This window comes from Squalius cephalus (assembly GCF_949319135.1).
Source record: "Squalius cephalus genome assembly, chromosome: 5".
Classification (NCBI taxonomy): Eukaryota; Metazoa; Chordata; class Actinopteri; order Cypriniformes; family Leuciscidae; genus Squalius; species Squalius cephalus.
Genome location: NC_137126.1, coordinates 18,968,364 through 18,982,265, shown reverse-complemented (window position 1 = coordinate 18,982,265; position 13,902 = coordinate 18,968,364). Strand labels below are relative to the sequence as shown.

At 37.9% G+C, this 13,902-nt stretch overlaps 2 protein-coding genes across 2 annotated transcripts; one reads left to right on the top strand and one right to left on the bottom strand.

Moving 5' to 3' along the window:
- The first annotated feature begins 4,957 nt into the window (after positions 1–4,957).
- Positions 4,958–9,521, top strand: mrps30 (mitochondrial ribosomal protein S30). The gene is made up of 5 exons (XM_079870950.1): positions 4,958–5,592; positions 6,322–6,467; positions 6,640–6,745; positions 8,452–8,628; positions 9,194–9,521. The coding sequence occupies exons 1-5, from the start codon at positions 5,028–5,030 to the stop codon at positions 9,454–9,456; spliced, it is 1,257 nt and encodes a 418-aa protein (XP_079727076.1). The 5' UTR covers positions 4,958–5,027; the 3' UTR covers positions 9,457–9,521.
- A 480-nt stretch (positions 9,522–10,001) lies between these two features.
- emb (embigin) lies at positions 10,002–13,386 on the bottom strand. The gene is made up of 8 exons (XM_079870951.1): positions 13,184–13,386; positions 12,805–12,864; positions 12,443–12,632; positions 12,224–12,306; positions 11,997–12,124; positions 10,807–11,095; positions 10,677–10,710; positions 10,002–10,596 (listed from the first exon to the last, which is right to left on the bottom strand). The coding sequence occupies exons 1-8, from the start codon at positions 13,284–13,286 to the stop codon at positions 10,536–10,538; spliced, it is 948 nt and encodes a 315-aa protein (XP_079727077.1). The 5' UTR covers positions 13,287–13,386; the 3' UTR covers positions 10,002–10,535.
- Positions 13,387–13,902: the final 516 nt, after the last annotated feature.

The following is a 13,902-nucleotide window of genomic DNA, read 5'->3' as shown; positions in this document are numbered from 1 at the left end:
GTGGTCGTGATAAGCTAAAATGGCAGCAGCATGTAATTTGAGGGTGGATAGAGACAGCCTTCACTCCAACCCTTGCTGCAAAAAGGAAAGCATGGACCCTATTGAACATCTTCGGGGGTCCTCTCGGCGAAAAGAAAACTACTTGATGAACAGGTTCCACTTCAAGGCACACGTCTCGTGGACGGCGTCTGTGCAGAAGTGATGGTGTTAAGTACCTATGGGAGTCACCTAGAACCAGAGATTGAGTTTCCAGAGGTCCGGACGCTGGTGCCATAGGGTGCCCTGTCTCGGAGTCAGAAGATCCTTCCTCAGAGGAATGGGAGGGACTGTCACGAGGAGCATGATTTCTGGGAACCAGGTCTGGGTGGGCCAATAGGGGGCCACCAGAAGGACCTGCTCCTCGTCCTCCCTGACTTTGCACAGGGTCCTACCTTTGAAGGTGTTCAAGCTCAAGCAGTTCAGCACCGACTGAGCGCGTTTGCTCTGTGAGGCGTGCTGTCTGTGTGATCGAATCCAACTCCATACCGAGAAAAGAGATCCTCTGGGGGTGAGTTTGCTCTTCTCCCAGTTGGCCGGAAGACGCAACTGACTGAGGTGCCTGAGCACGAGGTCCCTGTGTTTGCATAACTGATCTCGAGAGTGTGCTAATATGAGTCAGTTGTCGAAATAGTTCAGGATGTGCACACCCTGTTCTCTCATGGAAACAAGGGTCCCCTCCGTGACTTTTGTGAAGACACGGGGAGACAGGGATAGCCAGAAGGGCAGGACCTTCTACTGATATGCTCGACCCTCGAACGCAAAGCGCAGAAATGGCCTGTGTCGAGGAAGAATCAAGACATGAAAGTACACGTCGACCCTTCAGGTCGATCGCTGCAAACCAATCTTGGGGATGGATGCATTCGAAAATGCGTTTCTGCATGAGCATTTTGAACCCACCACATTTCTTGGGTACAATAAAGTAGGGACTGTAGTGCCCTGACCTCCTATCGGCTGGAGGGACTGGCTCTATCGCGTCCTAGTAGGACTGGGATCTCTGCTCGCAAGACATGGGCATCGGCTGCTCTCACTGTAGTGGAGTGAATGGCCCAATCCATCTCCGGGTCGCCCGTCCTAGGGCTGCTTGCTCTTGGCTTTACCGCCCTGCTTGGCAGGGGCCTGGATGGGTAGGGGGTTGCCTGCCTGCGACTGGCTCCTTGGCTCCACTTAGGTGGAGGCTGCTGCTGCAGCGCGGGAGCGAGGGCAGACACAGAAGGCCGCCCCGGCGACGAGCAGACTGAGGGGCTGCGGGCAATGGGGTGGAGGCAGCAGCTGACCACCGCAGCAGGATGTGCTTGATGGTCTCAGTCTGCTTTTCAGCCAGTTTCTGCTGGGCAAAGTTCTCGACCACCTTGCCTTTGAGTGCTCTCAAGCGCACCTTACCAGCTGTGAGAACAGCTTTTGTTTGCTCAAGTCAAAACAAAAGCAAAAAAAAAAGAAAGTGAGAGAATAAAGACCACTCGCGCTGCTGTGCTGTCACCCGCACCAGTGTGGAGAGGTCCGAAGAAGAAGAAGCTCACTCAGTTTCACAATCTCCTTGAAGGTATGTAGAACACATCGAAGTGCTTGGCTCCAAAAACTGATGAAATCCATATAAATATAGATGAAGATAAGGAAAATGATGATTAAGAGTTTATATTCTACACTAATACAACACACTAACATGACCAGTCATCAAAGTACAGCATGGATAAGCAGCAAAAAGATCTAATAACCAAATATATGTTTTCTATTTTATGTTTGAGCTGTATTTTAGTTTGCCATTTGACTGTAAAGAATGTTTACCTGTACAGAAGGTTACTAACGTTTACTCTATTGAAGGTTTTTTGATAAAAGACTACACACTAGAGTCATCTTTATTCCTTGTGTTGCGAGGACTTTGTGGACTTATGGAACCCGTAAGGAATGGTAATGCTTGAAAATACTGTTTTCTCCGATTTGAGTGGAGAACTTTGGTTACACCAGCTATAATACTCTAGATAGAATGGTCATCTTGGACTTAAATTGAAGCTTATAAACTTGGGAAGTTTTTCATATACATTTGAGGCAGTGATGAATATAATAAAATGCTTGAAAATGATCACTTTTGATGACATTTTGTCAGACGGACAGCCATTTTTTAGTCTTTTGGGGTATGTTGAGGGTGATATTTGACAGAAAAAAGGCAGCAATGCCCAGAATCTTTTTCTGATAGTTTCCCCTATGTGTCAGGATACACCATGCAAAATTTTAGGGTTATATGGCCATTTATGTAGCTGCAGTACCTTTATATTCACAATTACATCATTCCGCCAAAAGCTTTTTCCAAAAAGGGTGTTTTTTGGCCCCTGAGACCAAACGGGGCCGAGTTGGGGGTGGTCATTATCAACTTGTGATGGCCCAAGGTATAAGATAATAGGAAATAATAGTGAAAAAAAGGTAGCAAAAACATCCTGAGGAGTGGACCTGGCTCCCGGCCTATATCATCACGCATCGCAAACGGATCGCAAAACATAGCGCATTTTTTAAACTCTAGTGAAGTAGAGCGTCATAATGACGTAGTATTTCTCGCGCATGCGCATTAAACAAAATATTCATATATCATGCATGGTTAAATGTTATTTCAGCTTTTCTGTTTAAGTTGAAGTTGTTCTAACTCATTGTGTTGTTAAACTCTGTAAGTTTACAAAACTTTACTCATTAACCTAACTAAAAGTCAATCTTTTTTTTCAATGTAGTCTAGTGTGATTAAAATTAAATGTATTTTAACTGAATTTAAATGCAAATTCATTTTGTTTACATTTGTTTAACTTTTGCTCGCAATTAATACAATTTTAAATGTGTGTTTAATTGACTTAGAACAACAATGATATTGAAAGTATTATGTTCACAGATGTAAAGTAGCTACAACACATTACTATTAGACTCCTCTCATATATTACATTTTATTTTCAAATATTATGTAGAAAGCTGACACTAGTTGAGTTCATAGAGCAAGGGCTGGTGATAAAAATGTCAACAATAAGTTGTACTGGATTATACTGTATAAGCAGATATATTGGAAAAATACATTTCAACTGCATAATGCACACAGTATATATTATAGACAAAACACATTTAAAATACATTAACAAATTAATTTTGGACAACACACTTGAGTTGGAATTAAAATCAATTATTTTCCATGTTTTCCATTAAAACTGTTATTTTATATATTAGTCAATACATCAAAATAAATTCCCTTTAATAACTTATAACTTTAACTTTAATAAATTTAAAACACTATAAATCATAATTATTTAAAATGTATGTTTAAGTAAAACTTAGTAGACATTGCAAAGTGCATTTTTTAAAACATGCACTTAAGTGTGTTTATAAATATTGTCATGAAAGTGTTCTTTCTTTAAGTTAAGCTTAATTAGACATTATTACAAAGTGCATTTTTAAAAAGTGTACTTAAGTGTGTTAATAAATATTGTGATGAAAGTGTACTTACTTTAAATTAAACTTAAAGGAGCTGTATGTAAGAAATGTATTTCAATTAATCATAAAATGGCCCTGATATGTCACTTGACATTAAGAAATTATGTTCATTTCAAATACTTATATCACTGACAACAGTAGTACGGCCAGGATATTGTCATTTAAAAAGTGAAGTTGCAGCCCTCAACTAATGTTGATGTTGTCATGTTGTGTTTTGGCCTGAAGCCCCACCCTCCACCTATCTACCAATCACGAAGTCAGTAGTGTTTTGGCATCCGGGTTGCCAGCTCTGCTCTAGTTACCACAGCTATAGCAGCCTACGTTCCTGCTGGATCCTGCAACATATCTGGCAACCTCGAGTCAGGGGGGAGGGGGAGGGGATACAGTGATTGCAGTACCAGTTTTGGCCACAATCTTACATACAGCTCCTTTAATTAGATATTACAAAGTGCATTTGTAAAAAGTGCACTTAAGTGTGTTTATAAATATTGTGATGAAAGTGTACTTTCTTTAAGTTAAGCTTAATTAGACATTATTACAAAGTGCATTTTTAAAAATGCACTTAAGTGTGTTTATAAATATTGTGATGAAAGAGTACTTACTTTAAGTTAAACTTAATTAGATATTATTACAAAGTGCATTCGTAAAAAGTGCACTTAAGTATGTTTATAAATATTATGATAAAAGTGTACTTTCTTTAAGTAAAACTTAATTAGACATTATTACAAAGTGCATTTTTAAAAAGTGTATTTAAGTGTGTTAAGAAATATTGTGATGAAAGTGTACTTACTTTAAATTAGACTTAATTAGATATTATTACAAAGTGCATTTGTAAAAATTGTACTTAAGTGTGTTTATAAATATTGTGATGAAAGTGTACTTTCTTTAAGTTAAGCTTAATTAGACATTATTACAAAGTGCATTTTTTTAAATGCACTTAAGTGTGTTTTTAAATATTGTGATGAAAGTGTACTTACTTTAAGTTAAACTTAATTAGATATTATTACAAAGTGCATTTGTAAAAAGTGCACTTAAGTGTGTTAATAAATATTGTCATTAAAGTGTATTCCCTTTAAGTACACTTAAGTGGTCTTTAATTTTAATTTTATTATATTATCTGCAAGTGCACTTTTCAAAAAGTATACTTTGATTATTTTAAGCACACAAAAAGTACACTTTCAATACAATTAAGCACACTTCTTTTTCACAAGGGTAGCCCCAGACTCAAATGTATGTTTGAGCTGTTTTAACTGAAAGCAACTTGCACTGACATTTCTTAAAATATTTCAGAGCCATTGTTGTCTCAAGATGCACACCAGTAATGCTTTATTTTTTCTAGGGCAAGTTTAGAAAAGCTACTTAAATGTCAATTGAACTAAAGTCTAATATTGGCTTAAAACACTGGCTGTCTGTGAAACCATACACATATTATTCTCGCCTCACCCGCTCCAGGAGATGGCAGACAGCAGAAAACCATACAGTGACACTGAATGACAGAAGAATAACTCTACAGATCACGTGGGGAAAACATGGCGTCTTGCAGCAGGTTGCCCTTGCATCCCTTTCTCTCCACTGCATCAGCACGCCTCGTCTGTAACAGAAATGTCCAAGCTGAAGCTTCCACAGCAAAGAGTTTATATCCACCTATTCTGCCCTCTCGGACCGCGAAGAGTAAGTCAGCGAAGGGCCGCGTGGTCACTGAGTTCTTCGAGCAGCTGCGCGCGCGCCCCGTCCAGGAGAAGATCCGCGCGCTCACACGCGTTCAGCGCAAGAAGTACGTGATTTATCCACAGACATTTGCCCTCAACGCGGATAAATGGTACCAGCACTACACCAAAACCGCATATCTCAGCGGTCTGCCACAGAAATACACCGAAAAACATTCCGCGCCGGTGATTGAGGAGTCTGTGTTGTCCGAGTTGCGATCTGTGGTCTGCAGCTTCATCTTACAAGAACATTGGTACTTGAAGAAAGGGAGAACTTTCCTCCACAGAGAGCAAGAGCAATTCGTCACCCCGTTTTTAAGGAACCTGGTCTGTGCTCTAAAAAACCTTCCTGCCAAAGAAAACCCCGTGCTGTGTCTGTCTAGTTTAGGTGAGTTTGACCTCCATGTTTACTCTTTACTGCAACATATACTGGTTTCTCATTCAGTAATGTAAGATTTCTCTTTATATTGTTTAAAGTCACAATGGAATCAAAATTGACGTGTTTCTATGGAATAATGCAGTGTTTATTATGAATGATTATCTATGCACATACTTTAAGTAATGTGCCCTGTAATCTTGTATTAAAATGTCTTCCCCTCCCTCTTGCAACGACTTCTCTTCTCTGATGACGTGTTTACTGGCATGAGGGCGGGGCCCATGACATCACAGCAATATACCTTTTTCACAGCAGTGCCATCTTTGAATGAAAGGGAGGCTGTGAGGGATAGACATGCATCTCTTCAGTGGGTACTGCTATTTAATGTGTTTTGGTTTGGTCTGCTGACAAAACAGTGCAAAATTCTTTCCAGGAATTGTCAGTAAACAAACTCCAGACAACATGATCAGTGGAAAATAAGTGATCTCAGAGCTTTTTATAGCTTTTACAGCAGATGCCATTGAAAACACGATAAGTGTATTCCTCACAGCCTGTCATGGCGCTGCTCGCAATCTGGTCCGTAGCAAACCACAACAATCCAAAGTCCCACCCTACATTTTTTTTCCTGTTCGAGAAGCCATTCACTCGGATATAAATCACAATAGGGAAGAAAAGTGTTTTTTTGGTCATTCTGGTGTAATTTAATTTCTTATTTATATATTTTCGTATTATTTTGTGAAGATTTTGATCCTCAAGTCAACTATTACTGGTTACGGGGAGAAAGGACTATTCCAGCAGGACACAGGAGTGGACGGATCGAGCCGATGAGATTCCAGATTGATGACAAACCTCACAGTCAGATCAGAATCCCACAACAACTTCCTGGGGTAGGAAACATACTCCCGTTATGATTATGACGAATATAATTTATGCGCATTTAAATGATGGCAGTGTTTAAATTGTAACTTTAACAAAGTCTGTGGTAAGTGCTGTTGTCATGCAACATTTTGGAGGATTAGCATTAATGTACGTGCTTAAGAGTGATGTCATTTCCTGCAGTTTGTTCCTCTTGAGGCAGAGATCTCCATTGAAGTTCCTGTCATCAGTTTGGCTCCAGACCGGCTCCCCTTGTTCAGGAGACAGTATGACAACAACATCTTCATAGGTGGGTCTGTTCTAGTCTTATTTTAGTATATACGACGTAATATTATAGTAATACTCATTTTATTTTAGTGAGTTGCCAAATGTTTATTTTAATCTGTTTATATTTTCTTTCAGCTTTCTGTCGATTAAAAATGATTTTTGATAGTTTTAGTTAACATTTACAACACTAGTTTGTTCCCAGTTTTTTGTCTTCAGATATCCCATGATAGATAATTGTAACTCTAAATTCTATTTGGATGTTGCATATTTTATATTAATGGAAAAGCTTCCTATGTTGCTTGGTTACTGTAAAGGATTTATATTTAGTCTACATAAATAACTAATTACATAGTGAAAGAGTGTTCACTATTATACATTAAAAAATCATTGTAGTTTATGTATTTATTGAGCATTGATGTCTTATCACATTGCTGGTGTCAGTTGTAGAACACCTGTAGTTAGTGATGGGTGCTTTTGAAACACTGCTTCATGAAGCTTCGAAACCTTTGAGAATCATTTGTTTCAAACCAGTGATTCAAAGCATGTGTCAAACTGCCATAGTCACGTGATTTTGAGGCATCCTTACATCACTGCTTCAAAATGTTTCGCAATTTCAATGGTCCGCCTCTAGAGGTCGATGATCTCTGTGAACCCGTGTCTATATAACTTTTACCTGATCTTTGAGCAAATTTAATAATTTTTTAGACAATGACACAATTGTAAAATAAAAAGGAAGAGGTGTAGTCAAACGTCTCTAATTGGTCTGATTAACGAAGCTCTCCATAAAACAAACAAAACAAGCCCTACAATAACACATTAAAAAGACACTTTATATTTAATGGTATTAGATGATTTGTTAATCGCGTTTAATTGACTACACCTTCAATAAAACATTTGGAATTGATTTGTAAAAGGTGTTTTATGCATGTTTGCTGCATTTACACTGTTCTGACCAGCAGGGGTCACCATCATGTGCCGTTTCAAGCTCTTCGAAACTGAATCTTCGAAACTGAATGGTTGGTGGTGGCGCAGTGGATAAGACACATGCCTTTGGTGTGAGAGACCCGGGTTCGAATCCACTGTAAGACACCAATGTGTCCCTGAGCAAGACACTTAACCCCTAGTTGCTCCAGAGGCGTGCGACCTCTGACATATATAGCAATTGTAAGTCGCTTTGGATAAAAGCGTCAGATAAATGTAAATGTAAATGTAAATGAATCATTTTGTGAAGCAATTGGTTAAAAGTTTCGAAAAGCTTTGTGTAAGATTGTAACATTCTCAGTCTTTCTTTTTCACTCATTGAATGAGAGACTGAGGCCTCCCCTAACATTTAGGCTGCCTGGGCCTCTCCTTCAGCTTGGATGATCTTCTGCCTCTGATCTTGTTTTGCTTTCTCCACAAAGAACTGAGCTCTTTGGCTTTGTTTTTCCCATCACTACCTGTAGTAAATTCACTGTAGTGTAGTAGTTCTCAACCGGGTGCTGGGGCCTCTAGGGGTCCTCTGCAAACTTCCAGGAGGCCCCAATTAATCTTTAAAAAATTATTCAAGTTTGGTTATATATAATAAATACTTTTAGTCTATTTGTTAGACCTGAGGTACAAACCAGCTTGGACCCACTGCTGTAGTTGCACAGCCTCCTATGGCCAGTGGTACAAGAGAAATTAACTATTAGTTTTGAATTTAAATTCATTATGCTGAAAGTATGTGCATGTTGTTTTACTCCACAGGCGCCAAACTGGAAGATCCATGCTGCTACGGCCACACACAGTTTCACATGGTCCCGGATAGGTTTCGAAGGGACAAAATGAGCAAGAGAGGCCTCTCTGATCAAGTCGAGGTGTCACTAAGAGCGAATGGTATTGCCAGCCTGTTTGCATGGACAGGGGCACAGGCTATGTATCAAGGTTAGTATTTAGATCTTTTTGGAGGACATTTTTATTAAATAATGCCAGAATTGACCTGAGGTCAGGTTAAAATAAACTAGAGCTGCACGATTATTCGTTAAAATATTGCAAACCCGATTCAAACACCCACGTGATCTTATTCCTAAATGACAATGATTCGGGCATGTCTTTTAAACCTTTGACAATCACAGCGAAACATTCAAATCTGCCTCAGTAACTCACCTTTTGAAATAAACTTGACACTTCTAATGAAGATTGTATCAATTATAGCGTTACACCAGTAGGTGGCGACAAGTGACTCTCATTGAATCATTAATTCCAGAGATTTGTTCAAAAACGCTGATTCATCCAGTAATGAAAATGAGCGAGTCTTTGAATCATTTATTCAAACGATTAAAAATAATAATTCAAATTAATTAATTTTTTTTAAATGGACTACAGCAATTAACATTTTGTCAGAACCTCTAGTAATAACATATTTAGTTGTCCATGCAGAATCGTGATCTCTATTATAAACAAAAAAAAAGTATTTCTTCCTTAACTAAATACGTTTTGTTCTGCCAAGGCTTTTGGAGTGAAGAGGACGTGAGCAGGCCGTTTGTGTCTCAGGCTGTCATCACAGATGGGCAGTTCTTCTCATTTTTCTGCTATCAGCTCAATACTTTGGCTCTGAGTCCAAGGGCTGATGGCAACAATGCCAGGAAGAACTTATGCTGGGGCACAGAAAGCATGCGCTTGTATGAGAAAGTCACAGACGGAGACATAGTGGGCTGGAATGATGCAGTTCTGAGACTGATGCTGCAGTTTCTGTTGAACAAACCACAGTGAGAACGCTGAAGCGTGGATATATGATAGGATTGTTCTGTGTGTGTCAATAAACATAATATATACAGCTGCGTAGTTTTTGTCTCCATTCAAGTATGATTTAAAAACAAGATGTTTAAAGAAGATTTCGTTTCGGAGTCAAGTCACCTTTATTTATATAGTGCTTTATACAATACAGATTGTTTCAAAGCAGCTTTACAGTGATAACAGGAAAATAATGATTCAGTGATGCAAGCAGAATTCAACTCTCTAAAAAGACAATAGTAAACAGTTATTAATCAGTTCAGTGTTGTACATCAAATATGAAATCAGATCAATTCATCTATAAAGCAGTTCTGTGGTGTTTTCCAAAAGCACCGTAAGCTTAAGTTGATCATAGAACAATTGCCACCAATGGTCTCTACGATCAACTTTTGGGAAACGTAGCCCAGCTCAGTTCAGTTCTCATCCGATAGTGTCAGTGTATTCAAATCAGTAATATTGCTGAATATTAAGTGTCCCTGACTAAACAAGTGTTCATGGTGTTCCAAAACCATAAGACTTTTATCTTTGAAAGGCAAATTAAGATGTTTTTAATATTTGCTCTTCATTTCCGTCCCTCCATTGAAAGCCCACTCAACCAAAACTTTCACAAAGTTCAAAAAGTAATCCAGTCTTCTGAAGAGACACAATCACTTTACATGATGAACAAACCCTATTGGTCCTCGCTTGTCAAACAAGCACAGCTGAGCTTCCATTGACCTCTATGAATGTGCAGTGATAAATGTTATTTGAATAAAAGCCTAAAGCATGTTCATCATATAAAGCGATCTAAACCCTTAAATAAAGCCTTTATTATTAAACTGATGTCCAAAATAGGTCATATGAACCCTGAAACTTTATCATAGCACTATGTTGAAGTATGAAAACACGCTGTTTTAAAACATTTAATATTAGGAATGTAAATATATATGATATAGGATATTACTGTGACAGACAAAAAACCTTATTGCTTATGTGATTCAAACCACAAGAATTAAAAAGCAGAATAAAAATGTTTTATATAATCACACGCTGCTCTTTCATCTGATTTCATGAAAATCTCAGTGCTCCAGTTTTCTTTGTCTTGCCGTGTTCTCCAATCCATTGCTGTCATCATGAGTGCTAGAAGAGAAATCAGCACCATCACTAACAATGTCTGAAAAATCTCCAAACAAGTCGAACTGATCTGAAAATACACTTACAGTTTTCTGGTTTGTTCAGAGTAGACATCATTCTCTGCAAAAGGAAAATTTGCAGATAATTTACATTTGTGGCAGCTCTATGTAAATATGAACGACGATTTTCCTATTAATCATTGAAGTATTACTGTACCTCCCCCAGAAGAGTTGTTCTGTTGCGGCTTGTTGCATTTTTCCCAAAGCAAAATCAGTGTGACCAGGACAATGACTTCAACCACTATGGCTATGAAGGGTTTGAGAGGCTCAGTGTACGACATGACCTTCAGCTCCACGTACGACTCGCTGGGTTTGATGTCAAACTCGGCACTGCAGATGTACTTTCCAGAATCTTCCTCGGTCAGATTCAGTACAGTCAGTTTTGATTTAGTTCCATTATTAAGGATCTTGTAGTTCAGAGGGTTTGCAGTGACATTGATGAACACCTGTGAGGAGAAAAATATTGATATGAACAGTGTTATTGTTAACTAAAACTTAAACTACAACTAAAAAATTGTTTTCACTAACTGAAATAAAGATGAAATATAAATATTAGATGAAAAGAAATGCTGCCTTTGTAAACCTGTCAAATAAGGTCAAATTACTTAAAGGGATAGTTCACCCCCAAAAAAAGAAAATTCTGTCATCATTTACTCACCCTCAAGTTGTTCCAAACCTCCCTTTAACATTATTTAATGAACTAACATTAACAATGAACAATACAACTGTAATTGTTTATAGTTCATGTTAGCTCAGGACCATTAAAAAATATTAAAAGAAAAAAACAGATACAACTTTTGATTTTAAAAATGTACTAATTTAAAACTTTAAAATGAGCGTGAACTGAATTTAATAAATGCTTTAGAAGCATTTTTCATTGTTAATGCATGTTTGCTTAATGTAGTGAACTAATGTTAACAAATTAAACCTTGTCTTGTTGTAATGTGTTACCAAAACTGACTAAAAATCAAATAAAAATGGCAGCATTTTATTTTACAGTCATGTTCCCCATGTACATACGATGTACTTATTATATCAATTACAATAACTGTGTTATAACTAGGTACTAACCCTGAACCTACTCCTAAACCGAACCTTAACAGTTACCTTATATTACCAGTACTTTCTTGGGTAACTACATGTACTGTAAAATAGTGTATCCATAAAATAAAAAAAACGAATAAAAATGACAAAAAGTACATAACTAAATTCCCTAAAACTAAAACTAAAATTTTAAAAATAAAAGCTAATTCAAAATATGAATAGATACTATATAAAATAACACTGTATATGAATAAGCCTTTTGTGTGGTAATAATCAATCCCACATTCCCCATTTCTGATTCACCTTTTCCGTGTTGTTTGCCTTGTACCAGTTCCATGTGTTTGGTGTGTGTTTGAGTTTACACTCGAGTACAACTGAATCTCCAATGTAGCTCACTACCGGCTTGTCTCTTTTGTCTTTCATTACCGGAACTTGAGGAAAAGCACAATTACATCAGTTTATCCGGCAAAATCTCCAACAATGATAAATATGAAAACCATTCCAAGATGTGCATAAAAGGATAAACATACCATCTAAAACAAATGTTACTTGTGCCTCATTTTCTCTGAAGACGCATGAATAATTTCCCAGGTCTCTGGTCTGTATACTGAAACTATGAAGGAAGGTTAAACAACTTAGAGCAGTCTTAAGTCATTGTTTAGCAATACTGAATTTCTTGTTTACTTCGGCATTATTTAATTGAATAGAAATGACACATAATCATTTTGTGTAAATAGACATCCACTTACGTCCTTTTAAGAATATACTGTTCATTGTTTCTATCTACAGTTTCTTCCGAGTTTTCAATTTCTTGTCCATCTTTAGTCCAATAGCCAGTAATGTACAGGGGGTTATTTGGTAAATCAGTTAAGTTACATACAAGCTCTATATATTGGGGTGTCAGGATTGTAAGCTCCTCAATAATGACTTGACTTTGACCTGTATGCCAAAACATCAGCAAAACAAACCTCTTCATTGCAGTTATGTAAAGTAAAGGCAGCTAATTATGATGACTAAATTTGTCTTTTATCATTTGTACACTTTTAAATACATCTGTTGATGTCAAATGCATGCTTGTGTTGCGTAATAAGATACGACAGGGTAACGGTACCTTTAGATGCAGCTTTTTTGGTTGTGATTACAGGGTCAGACTCTGGGGAAGAGGTTGTCTCTGGGGAAAAAAAGACAATGTCACATTCAAATGTCAAATGTTGCACTGGATTTACAATACTAACTCTCTTCTACTAGAGAGACAGGCCTAGTCAAGGTTAAATGAGATTTGCATTACTATAATAAGCCTCAGCTTATTGAACAATAAAAAGTGCAAATTCAGGAATAGTGCAATTACTTTAACATCCCCTGGAATAACAGTCGAGAGGACTTCATTTCAGTCTAACTGATAGCAAGGTCATAATGTCAAAGCTTGAAAATAACATAACACACTGCCTTAATGTTACACTAGAGTAGACTAACAAGCAGACGTGCCAAACCTGTGTTCATCCCATCACAGGATAGAAGTAGTAAGATGGGAAGCATGACATTAGCCATGGAGAAGAGCGCTCCTTCCCTGCAGCTCTGCTGTGTGCGAGGCATCTTTACTGGTGCGTCTGCTTTTCGGAAGCAGGTCCCCAGGGACAACAACCCCCCCTCCCTTCACCCATCTTTACTGCTGCTATGGTGACTTGGCAAGACTGGTGTATGCTTGCAGCTTCCTGCTTTAAATTAGTCATGAGTGTCAGGAGGTGGCCACAGCACTGCCTGATCAGATGATAGGAGAGCCTGTAACATCACCCTCTATTGAGATGGAGCAGACACTGTGAACTGCTGGCACATCTCAGTGTTTAAATATAATACAAAACAACTGGCACACTGCTATTCATTAACTTGAAATGTTTCGACCAGACCACAAGGTCTTCGTCAGGCAAACAGCAAATGCACTACTGAATACAACTAATATATCAGCATAATGAATTATCCCACCTGACCTAATTAGTCAATAAATTACCCAATCATCCAGTGGACCAATGAAAATAGAGGGAGGGGGGAGGGGGGATTCACATATTAAATTTTCATTCAATATATGATAGAATATATATTCAATATATATAATAATGTATTATTTATATATTAAATAATAAACAAATAATATTACAAATATTTATTTATTTATCCATAATATATGACCCCCCCCCCCCCCCCCCCTCTCTTT

What these genes read in the sequence shown, in the direction of transcription:
- mrps30 (XM_079870950.1), top strand. Translation starts at nt 5,028, where the DNA reads ATGGCGTCTTGCAGCAGGTTGCCCTTGCATCCCTTTCTCTCCACTGCA. An exon ending in GCTGTGTCTGTCTAGTTTAG is followed by an intron (nt 5,593 to 6,321) that starts GTGAGTTTGACC and finishes TATTTTGTGAAG; the next exon opens with ATTTTGATCCTCAAGTCAAC. An exon ending in TGACAACAACATCTTCATAG is followed by an intron (nt 6,746 to 8,451) that starts GTGGGTCTGTTC and finishes TTTACTCCACAG; the next exon opens with GCGCCAAACTGGAAGATCCA.
- emb (XM_079870951.1), bottom strand. Translation starts at nt 13,286, where the DNA reads ATGCCTCGCACACAGCAGAGCTGCAGGGAAGGAGCGCTCTTCTCCATG. An exon ending in AGGCAAACAACACGGAAAAG is followed by an intron (nt 11,096 to 11,996) that starts GTGAATCAGAAA and finishes TTCTCCTCACAG; the next exon opens with GTGTTCATCAATGTCACTGC. An exon ending in TCTGAACAAACCAGAAAACT is followed by an intron (nt 10,597 to 10,676) that starts GTAAGTGTATTT and finishes TTTCTCTTCTAG; the next exon opens with CACTCATGATGACAGCAATG.